Below are 15,570 nucleotides of genomic sequence, written 5' to 3' on the forward strand. Positions count from 1 at the left end.
TGATATTTTTAGGTGCACGTCCGACGTGCCCTGATATCATCATGCATACTCATCATATTTTGGATGGCGTGCGGCACGCGCGAGTCGCAAGCACACCTTCCGACAATTAATTCGCTTCTTTAGGCCATTAAAAGTGCAATCAACTAGAATTTAATGCTGTTCATGCAATTTTTAGTTCAGAACATGGGCAACATGTGCAGGTGGCCATCCCTTTCTTTCACAATTCTCATTCAAGCGAGGCATAAAAGCGGGCTGGAGAAAGTTAGGAGATCGGGGAGAGGTTGGTGTTGCTTTAATCCTGAGATATCAGATCTTTTCCTCTGTTTGAAGTATTTTTTTTGTTACCCTCTGAGGATGAAGAGGTGAATCCTAGGGATAGGAGACCAGATGTCTGTAGGCAACTCCACAGGAAGATGTGGGAGGCAAGGCCTAGGCATTTGGGGTGTAGGACCAGTAGGGCGAGCAAGCTGTACTGCACTGCAGAAGATGCCACTACCCTGCTGCCAGAGTGTACAGCTATCGCAACATGTCTGAGGTCCACTGCTGCAGGAGGCTCCACCTCTCATGGGACACCATGACATCGTTGTGCCATATGATTGGGGTAGAGGTCACCTCCAATTGTGTGGGTGAGCATCGAATGCCAGTGGCTCTGAAAGTCACAGTATACTCAATTGTTATGCATGGGGATTATTCCAGCGGTCAGTGGGGGATCTGCATGTTGTTTCCCAATCAGCAGCCCATTGATGCGTCAAGCTCGAAACTAACATTCTGTTCATACTGCTCCGCACCTAGCAGAGAGATTGGGGTCGTGTGAGGGCTTGCATGTCCAAGCGCAACACCAGGGACCCCTGAGTCTTTTACTTGAGCTGCCTCTCCATGACAGTCACCACTCTCCCAATAGAGGAGGCAGTGCACTCAGAGCTCCAGATCAACGCAGTATCATGCTGCACATGGACTCCTCCATTACAGAGACCATGGCGCCAGACCCTCAGGGATCTCTGACAGACCTTCCTGCGCATCCTCCAAGAAATCCAGCATCTACTGTCTGATGGACAACACCTGAGGCTCACCATCTGCCCCAGACTCAGCATGGCCCTGGTGTACAGCAATCTTCCAACTGCCAGTGCTCTGGACACTCTCTGTCACCACCTGTATCTGTGTGGGTGCTTGGTGCAGAGATATGGTGAGCTGCAGGTACATCAGTAATCAGTGTGTTAATGGAGGGTTCTGGCGGGCCTGATTGGCTCTGGGGGATGGCTCATCAGAGGAGGAAAACAATTGGCCAGTATATTACTCATCACACAGTCAATGTCCATGCTAGGCAGTCAGTTTTGATTGATATCAGCAACATCAGAGTGGCTTTGTGATTTGCTGAATAACTAGGGATTCCAGCCATCAACAACACAATTCCATAGTCCAGTAAGCATTCAACTGAAGGTCGAGGGACAGGTGAGTGTAAAGGCTACATGTCCAGTCAGTCAGAACTTGGCCACCTAGGTCAATGGTAGTGCGGCTGAACCATTCTTGGTGATGGGCATTGAAATCCCCTGCCCAGAGAACATTCTATTCCTTTGATACTCTCAGTGCTTGAACTAAATTATGTTCAACAGACATTCACTTGACTTATGAAGAAAGGTTGAACAGGTTGGGCTGTACCCATTGGAGTTTAGAAGAATGGAAGATGATCTGATTAAATATTTGGGATCTGATTTTTGCCTTGGCAATAGAGTCGGTAACAATGGCGTTTTAGGGCGTCGAGGGATTGGAGAGGGATTGTGTGGGTGGAGTGGGGGGGGGGGGCATCGAGCAGAGGGTCTCATTGTATGCGGACGATCTGCTACTGTGTATTTCAGACCCGGTGGGCAGCATCGGAGGCATCATGGGGATCCTGGGGAAGCTTGGCTGGTTCTCGGGATAAAATTTGAATATGGGGAAAAGTGAGGTGTTCCCGACTGAGACTAGCGGGCAGGAAAGAAGACTAGGGTAGCTACCATTTAGGGTGTTCGGGGCGGGTTTTCGGTATTTGAATTTCTGGTGGTGCGGGGTTGGGCGCAGTTGCAAAAACAGAACCTGGCTTGGTTGGTGGAGTAGATGAAGGCAAACTTTAAGAGGTGGGATGTGCTGCCGCTGTTGCTGACAGGACGAGTGCAGACAGTAAAAGTGACAGTGCTGCCAAGGTTTCTGCTTGTATTTCAGAACCTCCCAAGTCGTTTTTTAGAAAGGTTGATAGGCTGATCTCTGGGATTGTGTGGCAGGGTTAGACGGTCTTTCTTGGTTGGAGTGGAGGGGAGCATGCATTGCCGAATTTGATGAATTACTACTGGGCGGCGAATATTGCTATGGTTAGGAAATGAGCCGTGGGGGTGGGATCGGTGTTGGGACACAGGGAATGGATTTACAAACCTGCAGATTTGGGACTTTGTAAGGAGAGAGTTGCCGTCTTTTCTTGGGCTGCCACCCCTGGGGTTGCAGGATAAGGTGCTGTCGGAGGACGAAATAGGGGGAGGAAGGTGTTGGATGTTTATAAGAAGTGGATGAAGTGGGAGGGTGCCCGGGCGGGATATTAAGAGGAAATGGAAGAAGGAATTGGGAGGAGGGGGGGGTGCTGGGACATGGTCGGAGGCCTTGCGGAGGGTGAAAGTGTCCTCATCACGTGAGGCTAAGCCTCATCCAGCTCAAATGGCACAAAGGGCTCATACGACGGTGGCGAGAATGAGTAGGTTCTTTGCTGGTGTACAGGATGTGAGCAGTGTGCGGGGGGGGGGGGGGGGGGGGCGCTGCAAATAAATGTCCACATGTTCTGGGCATGTCCAAGTTTGAGGGGGTTCTGGCAGGTGGTCTTGGACATGATGTCCGAGGTGCTGGGGGTGGAGGTGGTTCCGAGACTAGAGGTGGCGATATTTGGGGTGTTGGATGACCCGATATTTGGGGTGTTGGCCTTTCCCTCCCTGATAGCCATTGGGGGGGGGGGGGCTAAAATGGGGAAGGCGGGATGTAAGGAGGGGTTGGAGCCAGGGGAGTAGGGGGGAGTGGTCATGGGAGTTGGGATGGACATGAGGAGAATTTTTTTATCTGAGAGTGTTGATCTGTGGAGTTCTCTTCCCTAAAATCCGGTGGAGGCTGTGCCATTGAATTTGTTTGGGGTTGAGTTGGACATTTATTTAGTAGACGGGGGATTGGAGGTTTTGTGTGCAGGCAGCAGGGTGGAGTTGAGACCACAGTCCGATCAGCCATGATCTTATTGAAGGGAGGAGCAAGCTCGAAGGGCTGAATAAAATGAAAATGAAAATCGCTTATCGTCACAAGTAGGCTTCAAATGAAGTTACTGTGAAAGCCCCTAGTCGCCACATTCCGGCGCCTGTTCGGGGAGGCTGGTACCATTCTCCCAAATTTAATTTGGAGGTTAATGAACAGGAGGAAGAGCTGGTAACCTGCTCCTCCTCCTAAGTCCAGATGAATATTCATTCATTGGCTGAATTACAGCAGTGGGTGATAATCAGGAGGTTTCCTTGCCCATGTTTGACCTGATGCCATGAAAATTTATGGAGAGTTGAATGAAGACGTTGGGATGTGAATCCCACCCATTGTGGGCGGGATCACTTTTTTGAAAATGTGCATATTAGAGCGAGGCAGTAAGCCTCACTCTAATATGTAGATTCCCAAGGTACCTGAGGCTTTGAGATCCAATCTCTTCGCCTCAGAGAGCTTGGGCGAGTGCCGTTCAGCACTGATTCCCACAAATGGGGACAAGATGCAACGACACTCGTGGGGGTCCCCCAGGGGATCCCCAGCTTCATTCCATTTGGGCAGGTTGGGAATCTCGGAGATTGGAATGCAATGTTAAATTTGGGAGAATGGTGCCCCATAAGGTACAGTTTCAGATTTCTGCCTCTTAATCAATCTTGTGAAGTGCTTTGGGGTGCTTAACTGCATTAAAGGTGCTGTATTGTTGTCATTGTTTGCTGATGAGGGAAATTGATGCCATTCTCATTAACAGATTCCAAAAGAGCCAAGTAAAGCAATTAGATTATTTGCATTCTATTATTCCTTCCATTTCCTTCATTGAGTTGGCAATCATTTTTGCAGGTTTTGTTCCTGAAATGCGGTATTATGGTGGCGCTAACATTAACAAAGCTTAACTTTAAAAACCATGATATTTTTGCCACATATAGATCATATATGATATTGGACGTAAATGTGAATGTTTTGAGGGGCACTGGCTGATACAAGAGTTCACAATGCATTTTAAAATGACAAGTTTTGAGTATTAATTTATCTTAATATATATAATCAATGTTTTAATACAATTAATTCAGTCAAATAAAGTTTTCTTTCAATAATGGTCATGAAATTTTTCACTTTAATGGAAAGTGGTGCAGAAAAGAATTTGAAAAATAATTTGGTAAAATTGATTTTGGTTGTTTTGTATTCAGTCAACTTAATTGGAATATTAACAGAAATTTTAAAAAATGAAGATGATATTTTAATAATATGTTTTTGAATGTTGTAATACTGCAAGTGATGGAATGATTCACATTTCCTTTCATGTTTAGAAGGGCGATATAATTGTGCAACCCCATCAAGCTGGTGCCACTTTTCATCATGAGGGTTTTTTCTGGAGATGCTGGTTTAAGGAAGCAGTGGTCGATGATGACATCTGGAAATTCTGGTTCAGTGAGTAAAATTATCTTTTAATTCAGAACTTTGCATCTGTCACTCACTATGCCTGTCCTTGCATCTGTCTTTACCAGGGAAGGAGGTGTTGCCCAAGTCCCAAGAAGGAAGCAGTTAAGTGGGCAGCACGGTAGCATTGTGGTTAGCACAATTGCTTCGCAGCTCCAGGGTCCCAGGTTCGATTCTGACTTGGGTCACTGTCTGTGCGGAGCCTGCACATCCTCCCCGTGTGTGCGTGGGTTTCCTCCGGGTGCTCCGGTTTCCTCCCACAGTCCAAAGATGTGCAGGTTAGGTGGATTGGCCATGATAAATTGCCTTTAGTGTCCAAAATTGCCCTTAGTGTTGGGTGGGGTTAATGGGCTATGGGGATAGGTTGGAGGTGTTGATCTTGGGTAGGGTGCTCTTTCCAAGAGCCGGTGCAGACTCGATGGGCCGAATGGCCTCCTTCTGCACTGTAAATTCTATGATCTAAGACACGTGAAGGGCTAAAATTTGAAAAGGGAAAGTATTTGAAAGGATGGCTGTACTTTAAGTTGATAAGTCGCCAGGCGAGGATGAGATGCACCCAAGGATACAGAAGGAAGTAAGGGTGGAAATTGCAGAGGTATTGGCCATAAGTTTCTGATCCACCTTATATACAGCCAGAGAACTGGAGAATTACAAATATTACAACCTGATTCAAATCAGGGTGTAAGGATAAGCACCGAACAAAAGGAAAGTTCAGGGAAACATTAGGGAGGGGTAGATTAAATAATAAAAATGTCATGGAACAAAAGGCAAAACGAGTGGTCACTGTGTAGTAAAGAAACAAAGCCTGGTTCCAAAGTATGTGTTAATGGCAGAAAAAAGGATAGATCTGATTGAAAGCAAAATATGAAAATGAGATACAAACTGGCATTTGGGGAAAAAAAAATCAAAATGGAGACCACTGGAGAAGATAGGTTTATTTTCCTTAGAGAACCAATAGTAGATGGGGAAATACTGTTTCCATTGCTGGTATGATTTAGAACCAGAGGACAACAATTTAAAGTGATTAGCAAAAGAAGCAACGACAACATGAGGAAATGCTTTTTTACATAGTAAGTGGCTTGTGTAATGTTCTTGTCGGATGATCTGATTTATAGTACAAGAACACTTGTAGCTAAAGCTGTAAATGATTTATTAAAATTAAATGTGGGTCAAATATATACAAAACAACAGATGAATAACAGTATTAACATGGACAAGCAACCTCTTTCCCAGCTCCCTAGTCAGTCTGAGCTCATCTGACTCTAACATTCACTTATATACTAATGAGACTCCTAGTGGTCAGTCGGTGAATTATAACACAACCATGATATCACTACTTCTCCTTTCCTTTGAAGGAATAAATTAATACATTATCATCAGTATATATACATGTGATATAATTAGCCTGAATACTAACAGCATTACTTTTTTCTTTAACATTTTAAAAACTGGTTTAATAAATATAATGATATATATATGCAAGAACTTCAAGCGTAGTGTGTACAAATAGTCCAAATCTACAAATTGAGTCAATCAGCTTTTTTTCTGACTCTGGTTGTTCTTCTCAAAGTTTGACCTTGCTGCTCAGAACTTGTAGATTCAATGTTCTCCATGACATTCTCATGCTCAGTGTTATGGGTCAGGGTTTAGAGAATCCCAAAGTGTATCATGGAGTTCACCTGACCCACAACTTTTAATAGATTGTGGTATGGGGAGCACACGGCTCACTCTGCAGAAATGGTACAGCAGAAAATGGACCAGTGGTTTTTAAAACAAAACAATGTTTATTCTATGAACTCAAGTTAACCTTTCTAAAACAAACAGTGAACATCTTAGCAACCAGTAAATCAAATACACCCCCCCAAAAAATGCAACACTAAATAACCTGTATGCTGTCCTTTTACCATCCAAAAGACTTAACAAACCTTCAAACAGGAGCACATTAGATTTATATTCAATACTGAAAACATTTATAATTCTTCTGAAATCACCAAATGATTAAGTGATAGTCCTTCATGGCAGAGATCAACAGCAGTGCAGCTCACAGACTCACCCAAGCTTTCTCAAACTGAAACTCAAAAAGCAGAAGTGGAGTTCAGCTCCACCCACACTCTGACATCACTCCAGTAACATGAGCAGCACCATTTCTTAAAAGTACATTTCTTAAACACCCATTTCTTAAAGGGTACTCTCACATGACACTCAGGAACTGCTGAACTATCTGACACTGCAGCTGATGTTGATTCTGACATCTATTCGTCATCCATCAGGTTGGTGTGAAAGTCTCCTCTGATTTTCAAGAGTGCCCGACGATTTCGTCTTCAAACCAACCCTTCTTCTGTCTGTGCATTATAGGAATGAGGTGCTACTTCTTCAAGTACAATGGTTTTTCTCGACCAATTGCCTGAATCTTCTATTCTCACAATGTCATCAGTACTCAGAGGTGGTAAAGTTCTGGACACTATCATAGAACTGCTTTTGTTTTCTTGCAGTACCACTGCATTCTCCCCCTTTTCCAAGTATGGAAGTGTTGTACTTCTATTAATGATTAACTCTGCTGGCGATCAACCATGTGACAATAGTGACGCTCTGTAACTCAATAGTGCGAGATATGGATCAGATTAGTTATCCAATGCCTTCTTCAACAACTGCTTGACAATATGTACACCTTTTTTGGCTTTGCCATTGGCTTGTGGGTACAACGGACGTGATTGAAATCATATGTGACTGCGAAGTGTTGCCACATTTTACAGCTAAAACAAAGACCGTTGTCACTTACGATGACTTGAGGAATTCCGTGTCTAGCAAAAATTGACTTGGTATGCAGTATTACACTGCTTGCCGTTATGCTTGACAGTAGCCATTTCCGGATAGTTCGAAAAATAATCTATGATAATTAAATAATCTTTCCCTCGTAGGTGAAAGAGATCCGTAGTTACTTTCAGCCATGGTGCTGTCGGTAAATCAGATATTTGCATGGGTTCTCTTGTTTGCTTGCAACGATGCATCTAGCATGTGTCACAACAACTGACCATCCTGTCAATATCCTGGTTTATACCTGGCCAGTAAACAGAGTAGCGAGCTCTCCGTTTACATTTCTCAATCCCAAGATGTCCTTCATGTCCTTCGTTTATCCTCTTAAGTACATCCTTGTGAAGAGATTGAGGTATAACCATAGTGTTCAAATGACATACCACTCCATTAATGACACTGAGTTCAGACCTTATATTGTAGAACTCCATACATTGACCTCTGGGCCAGTGTGAGTTGATGTTTCTCATCACCTCTTGAAGAGTTTGACCTTTCCTGGTCCCTTCTTGGATCTCACCTAGTTTTGTATCTAACACTGGTAGTAGTGTGGAAATAAGGTTGACATGCAGATCTAAATCGTCAGCAATTTCACTACTAATATTTTGTATCGGTGCTCTCGATAATGCATCTGCTAAGAACAAATATTTGCCTGGTGTGTAGATTAGATTGAAATCATAGTATTGTACCATCATCATCAACCTCTGAAAGCGCGGAGATATTTGGTTGCGATACTTCTTGATGATGAAGGACGATGATCTATCTCAACTGTGAAAGTTGTAAGCCCATACATGTAGCCATGGAATTTCTCCAAGCCTCAACTTAACCTAGGAATTATTTTTCAATTTGAACATACCTCTGCTCTGGTGTCGTCATGGATGTGATGCAAATGCGACTGGTTTCCAATCGCCATGCTCGTGTTGCAGAAGAATTGCTCCCAGACCATCTTTCAACATGTCTGTTGACACTTTAATCTGCTTAGCTGGGTCAAAAAATGTGAGAACTGGCCTGGTGGTTAGTGAAGTCTTGAGCTTCTTCCACTCTTGCTCATGTTGCTCAGTCCTAGTGAAATCCGTTGTCTTGTGCAGGAGATCACATAGATGTGTTGTTTTTGCTGACAGGTTTGGAATGAATTTCCCGATAAAATTGAGCATACCCATCACTCTTCATGGTAACACAGTGGTTAACACTGCTTTACAGCGCCAGGGACCGGGGTTCGATTCCCTGCTTGGGTCACTGTCTGCGTGGAGTCTGCACGTTCTCCCCTTGTCTGCGTGGGTTTCCTCTGGGTGCTCCAGTTTCCTCCCACAAGTCCCCAAAGACATGCTTGTTAGGTGAATAGGACATTCTGAATTCTCCCTCAGCGTACCCGAACAGGAGCCGGAGTATGGTGACTCGGGGATTTTCACAGTAACTTCATTGCAGTGTTAATGTAAGCCTACTTGTGACACAAATAAAGATTATTGTTATTAAGATGGCTTTCTTGCTGTGTAGTTTTGGCATGTTGAGAATTTCTTGAATCATTGTCAGGTTCAATGCCAGGCGATGAGAGCTTGTCACCTAGGAATGTGACCTCAAGTTATTCTAAATTGGCACTTTTGCTTGTTGAGCTTCAGCCCATTTCTCCTGACGCTCGATAGAACTTTAAGCAACCTCGGATTATGCTCTTCTATGGTTGAGCCCCAAATGATAATGTCATCCAGGTACACACGTACACCTTCGATGCTTTCGATTATGAGCTCCATGGCATGTTGAAAAATTTCTGATGCCTAAATTATGCCAAACAGCTTTCTCAGAAAGCAATATCGTCCAAAGTGCAGTACTTTGTTGCTCTCGCTTTAACTGCCAGAAACCTTGGGATGCGTCAAGTTTCGTAAAGAATTGTGCACCAGCCATCTCAGATGTGATTTCCTCACGCTTTGGTATTTGGTAGTGTTCTCTTTTGATGTTCCCATTAAGATCTTTGGAATCCATACATATGCAAATATCGCCATTCTTTTTCTTTACACATACCATGGAATTTACCCAATCAGTAGGTTCTTCTTCATAATCTTTATGATTATTTTTAATTTTGTCATTCTGTCTACCTTCTTTTTGAGGCCATCCTGAAGAGGCGCAAGCACTCTTCTTGGTGCATGTATCACAGGTTTTACATCCTCTTTTGAGTTGTATCTTGTAGGTGTCATGGGTGTTTCCCTTTAAGAAATGTTTTTGTCTTATCACATGGCTTCAGCGATGTAATTGTGTGGGTGGAGCTGTGCTGTGGCTCTGTGAGTTTTAACTTTCACTTTGAGTTTGGAGCTGGTTTGTGGCTCTGTTAGTTTTTACTTTTGCTTTGAGTTTGGACTGGTTTGAAAAGCACAGGTTGAAAGAAGTGTTTCTCTATCTTTATTTTAAAAGCTGTTCGGAGACTACTTGATAACTTAAAAGAGATAATTGCTTTCTGGAAGGAATTCAAACTTGTTGTTTTAAAAGGGGAACAGAGTGTCAATGCCAAGTCTTATACCAGTAAGAGTGCCGGGTGCTGGGCCACACCTTTATAAAGGGGTTTCTGGTTTTACTTGGATTTTGTTATTGAATTGGAACAGTTAAAAGGGGGAATTCATTAAGGGTTATACATAGATTTCTGTAGCTTGTTTTTTGATTAATAGCACCTAAGAACTCTGTTGAATAACACCTTGAAGGCAGGCTCTTGTGTTCATCCTAATCAAAATCAATAAACAGTTGTAGGTCAGGTGAACTCCATGATATACTGTGGAGCTTTCTAAATGGGTCCATTACAAATTGGGAGCTTGTGGGATAAAAGTCTATCTCTCGTGAAATTAAAGACAGTAAGGGGTGAGCATATTTGTGTTTGTTTTTGTGTTGTATTCAAGTTTAAATAGGGAGTGTGTTGTGGATAATGGCTCTTTCAGAGGCTGAGAGGTTTTAGGGGTGGAGAAGGTCACACGCAGTACCTTACAAACGGAGAGTAAAAATGGCTTTCAGATTTTGCAAAAACATTGCAATTAACATTGCATGATAAAATACAAAAGAAGAGGTAATTGTGGTGGTAGTTGAGCGAGCATTTAAAATTGCCTGACACACAGTCAGAATGATAGGAAATGGCAAAAATTCAATTGCAGATCAAGTGGCTTGAACATGAAAAACAATTAAAGCAGCTTGAATACGAAATGAGGGAAAAAGAGAAAAGGAGAGAGAAGAAAGGGGAAAAGAAAGAATAGCCCGAGAAGAACAAAAAGTGAGAGAAAGCGAGGTACAGATCAGGGAAAAAGAGAGAGAGACTTTGAACTTCAGAAACTGGCCATGAAATGTGAAAGTCAGTTAAAATTGGCGGATGTAAAGAGAAACATACAGTTGGAGGATAGTGAGAAAGAGCATCATAGTCGAAGGCTTGGTGCAGATAGATCTATTTAAATATGTCCAAGCATTGCCAAGGCTTGATGAGAAGGATGTAGAAGCCTTTTTCATTTCATTTGAAAAGATAGCTAAACAAATGAAATGGCCACAGGACATGTGGGTATTACTGATTCAAATAAAGTTGGTAGGTAGAGCTGGCGAAGTGTATGCATCACAGTCAGAGGAGGTATCTGGGATGTTTGAGGAGGTGAAAAAAATCCATGTTTGGTGCATATGAACTAATCCACGTTAGGTGCATATGAACTAGTGCCTGAAGCCTACAGACAAAGGTTTAGACATTTAAGGAAAGAACCTGGTCAAAAGCACTGGAAGGTTGATGTGGTAAAACAGAATAAGCCAGTGGGGTTTGTTAAAGTTGTAAAGGAAAGCCCAAGTGAAGTGAAGGAGGTGCAAAAGATTGGACAGCCTGATCAAAAGGTGATTGATAAGAAGGTGCCAGATCTCTTCAAAGAATTTACTTACGTGGGTAAAGTTTACTCATGTGTACCAGGAGGAGTAGGTAAAGAAGTCAGAATTTTAAGAAATATGGGAGCGCGTCAATCTTTAATAGTAAGAGATACGGAGTTATGTAGTTTGGGAGGAATATTGCCAGAAAAGATGGTAATATGTGGAATTCAGGCTGAGAGGAGAAATGTTCCATTATATCAGGTGAGATTGGAAAGTCCAGTGAAGAGTGAAGTGGTAATAGGAGTAATAGAGAAACTATCTTGTCCAGGAATCTATTTTGGGGAATGATATAGCTGGATCGCAGGTGGGAGTGATGCCTACTGTGGTTGATAAACCAGTGGAAAATCAAACAACTGAATTGTTGAAGGATAAATATCCTGGGATTTTTCCTGATTGTGTAGTATCAAGGTCGCAAAGTTACAGGTTAATAATAAAGGAGAAATCAAGAGTGAAGATCCAGTTGAAGTTGAATTATCAGAAACGTGTGTACTATCAAGGTCGCAAAGTCACAGGTTAAGGAAAAAGGAGAAATCAAAGAGTGAAGATAAAGTTGAATTATCAGAAACAATTTTTGATCAGATGGTTGGAAAAGAACAAGAACAGGTGGAGGATGAGGCGGATATTTTTAGTTCAGGAAAGTTGGCCGAACATATAGAAATAAAATGGATGTATCCGAAATCATATATGGAAGAGGAATTTGAGTGCATACCAGAATGTTATTACCTTAAAACTGATGTCTTGATGAGAAAATGGAGACCTTTACATATGCAGGAGGATGAAAAGTGACAGAAGTTCATCAAGTGGTATTTCCGGTAGGGTATAGAAAGGAGGTGTTGCGAGTTGCACATGAGGTACCAGTCGGAGGTAATTTGGAAGTAAGGAAAACTCAAGCTAAAATACAAAAACATTTTCATTGGCCTGGACTACATAAAGATGTAGTTAAATTTTGTCGATCATGTCACACATGACAAGTGATAGGGAACCTCAAGCGATGATAAAACCAGCGCCCTTAATACTCATTCCAGCATTTGAGGAAATTTTTACAAGGGTCTTAATTGATTGCGTAGGACCGCTTCCTGAAACAAAAAGTGGGACACAATATCTTTTGACTTGTGGGAGAAAACCAGAGCACCCAGAGGAAACCCATGCAGACACAGGGAGAATGTGCAAATTCCACATGGACAGTGACCTGGGTCTGGGATCGAACCTGGGTCCTTGGCGCCTTGTGGACACCTAATAAGTATGGAATATATGAGAGTTTAAGCACAGCATCTGAAGAGTCAAGCTGGTGCTCCAAAATGTGAAGCATGCACACTCAACTAATCTTGTTTTCATAAGAAAATGTGGAAAACTGAAATAATCCCCTAAAATTCCACAAATATATCAATTGCAAATATTTGCAATATTTATTGCCCACCCTTGTTTGCTCTAAGAAGGTCATGGTAGGTCTTAGGAATATTGTAAGATATTGACCCAGTGATAGTGGAGGAATGCCAATATATGTCAAATTTATTTCAAACATAATGGGCGAAATTCTCCGGAAATGGCGCGATGTCCGCCGACTGGCGCCCAAAACGGCGCAAATCAGTCGGGCATCGTGCCGCCCCAAAGATGCGGACTGCTCCGCATCTTTGGGGGCCGAGCCCCAACCTTAAGGGGCTAGGCCGGCGCCGGACGAATTTCCGCCCCGCCAGCTGGCGGAAAAGGCCTTTGGTGCCCCGCCAGCTGGCGCGGAAATGACATCTCCGGGCGACGCATGCGCGGGAGCGTCAGTGGCCACTGATGGCATTCCCGCGCATGCGCTGTAGAGAGAGTCTCTTCCACCTCCTCCATGGTGGAGACCGTGGCGAAGGCGGAAGGGAAAGAGTGCCCCCATGGCACAGGCCCGTCCGCGGATCGGTGGGCCCCGATCACGGGCCAGGCCACCGTGGGGGCACCCCCCGGGGCCAGATCGGCCCGCGCCCCCCCCAGGACCCCGGAGCCCGCCCGCGCCGCCTTGTCCCGCCGGTAAGGTAGGTGGTTTAATCTACACCGGCGGGACAAGCATTTTAGCGGCGGGACTTCGGCCCATTCGGGCCGGAGAATCGCGGGGGGTGGCCCGCCAACCGGCGCGGCGCGATTCCCGCCCCCGCCGAATATCCGGTGGTGGAGAATTCGGCAACCGGCGGGGGCGGGATTCACACCAGCCCCCCGGCGATTCTCCGACCCGGCGAGGGGTCGGCGAATCTTGCCCATTATGTCCGATTTGCAAAACAATAAATGCACTGTAGGATGGGATACACAGAGATAAACAATGGGGGCTTATGATAAAGGTACAACAATAATCATGGGTGATTTAAATCTGAGTAAAGAATAGATGAATCAGATTGGCAAAGGTAGTCTGGAAAATGAGTTCATAGATTGTTTTAGGCAATTTCTTGGACCTGCATGTACCACAGCCAACCAAGGGGCAGGTTAGTATAGATCTGGTAATCTGCAATGGGACAGGATTAATTAATGACTTCATAGTAAAGGCGAGCCTAGGTAGCAGTGATCATAACATCATTAAATGTTGTATTCAGTTCGAGGAAGAGACGAGTGGGTCTAAGACTAGCGTTTTAAAATGAAATAAAGGCAATGATGAAGATAGGAAGACAGAAATGGCTCAAGTGAACTTGTAAATTATGTTCTGGGATCGGTCAGTAGTGATGCAGTGCAGACATTTAAGGGGATATTTCATGACACTCAGCAAAGATAGATTCCAGTGAGAAAGAAAGACTCTTGGGGAAGGATGTACCATCCATGGTGAAACAAAAAAGTTAAAGATAGCATCAAATTGAGAAAAAATAAGTATACAGTTCCATGAAGGTTAATGGCTGGTGAACAGATTGGACAGAAAAAGCAGCAAAAGTTGACTTAAATATCATCAAGGAGGGAGAAATTGGAGTACCAAGAAAAGAAATATAAAAATAGATCGTAAGAGTTTCTGCAGGTATTTATGAAAGAAAAGAGTAACTAAAGTGGGGGTTGATCTTTGTGAAAGTGAGTCTGGGGAATTGATGGAAAATAAGAAAATGGCAGATGAATTGAACAGATATTTTGTGCCTTTCTTCATTGTCAGTCAAGAGTTGAATGGGAGGGTGGAACTTAAAACCATTAAAATCATCAGGGAAAGGGTGCTGAGAAAATTGCTAGAACTAAAATTTGACTTCACCCTAGGTTCTTTGAAGAAGTGGCTGCTGAGATAGCAGATGCAATGGTTATGATTTTCCCAAATTCTCTAAATTCCATCAAATTGGAAATAGTGAATATAACTCCACTATTCAAGAAAGGAGGGAGACAGATGATAGGAAACCGCAGGCCAGTTAGCCTACCATATGTCATAGGGAAAATGCTGGAATCTATTATGAAGGAGATTATAGCAGGCACTTAGAAAATCTCAATGTGATCATGCAGAGTCAATATGGTTTTGTGAAACGAAAATTGTGTTTGACTAATTGATTAGAGTACTTTGAGGAAATATCAAACAAGATAGATCAAGGAGAACCTATGGATGTGGTGTCCTTAAATTTCGTGAAGACATTTGACAAAGTCCCCCATCAAGCGTAATTAGCTCATAATTTAAGAGGTAACATATCAGTACAGGTAAAGGATTGGTTAACTAACAGGAAATAGAGAGTTGGCATAAATGGGTCATTTTGGGGTTGGCAGAATATAATGAATGGAGTGCTACAGGGGGTCAGTGGTGGGGTCTCAATTATTTACAATCTATACAAATTACTTGGATGAAGGGGCTGAACGCAAAGTTGCTAGATTTGCTGATCATACAAAGATAGGTAGGAAAGTAAGTTGTGATGGGGAAATTAGGAGTCTGCAAAAGATTTTGTAGATGAAGTATGGTTTGAGGAAATGTAAACCCCCCCACTTTGACAAGAAGAATAGAAAAGCAGAATATTATCTAAATGGAGAGAGCTTGCAGTACTCAGAAGTACAAAGGGATCTGGCACATGAATGACAATGTATAAGCTGTTAATATGCAGGTACAGTAAATGATTATTAAAGCAAATGAAATGTTGTCATTTATAGCAAGGGGATCGGATTACTGAGTAGGGATCTTTTGTTACAGTTGAAAGGGCATTGATGAGACCACGTTTTGAGTACTGTGTACAGTTTTGGTGGTCTTATGTAAGAAAGGACATCATTGCGTCAGAAGCAGTTCAGAGAAAGTTCACT

General features: G+C 43.1%; 1 protein-coding gene across 3 annotated transcripts in view; it reads left to right on the plus strand.

The window, feature by feature from the left end:
* Nucleotides 1–15,570, plus strand: part of tmem182a (transmembrane protein 182a) — a 151,158-nt gene that overhangs the window by 77,872 nt on the left and 57,716 nt on the right. For all 3 annotated transcript variants that reach the window (XM_072476640.1, XM_072476641.1, XM_072476639.1), the window contains exon 2: nucleotides 4,554–4,674. In XM_072476640.1, coding sequence (XP_072332741.1) covers nucleotides 4,554–4,674 — 121 coding nt within the window. The remainder of the gene's footprint in view (nucleotides 1–4,553; nucleotides 4,675–15,570) is intronic.

Source organism: Scyliorhinus torazame, chromosome 15 (genome assembly GCF_047496885.1).
Source record: "Scyliorhinus torazame isolate Kashiwa2021f chromosome 15, sScyTor2.1, whole genome shotgun sequence".
Classification (NCBI taxonomy): Eukaryota; Metazoa; Chordata; class Chondrichthyes; order Carcharhiniformes; family Scyliorhinidae; genus Scyliorhinus; species Scyliorhinus torazame.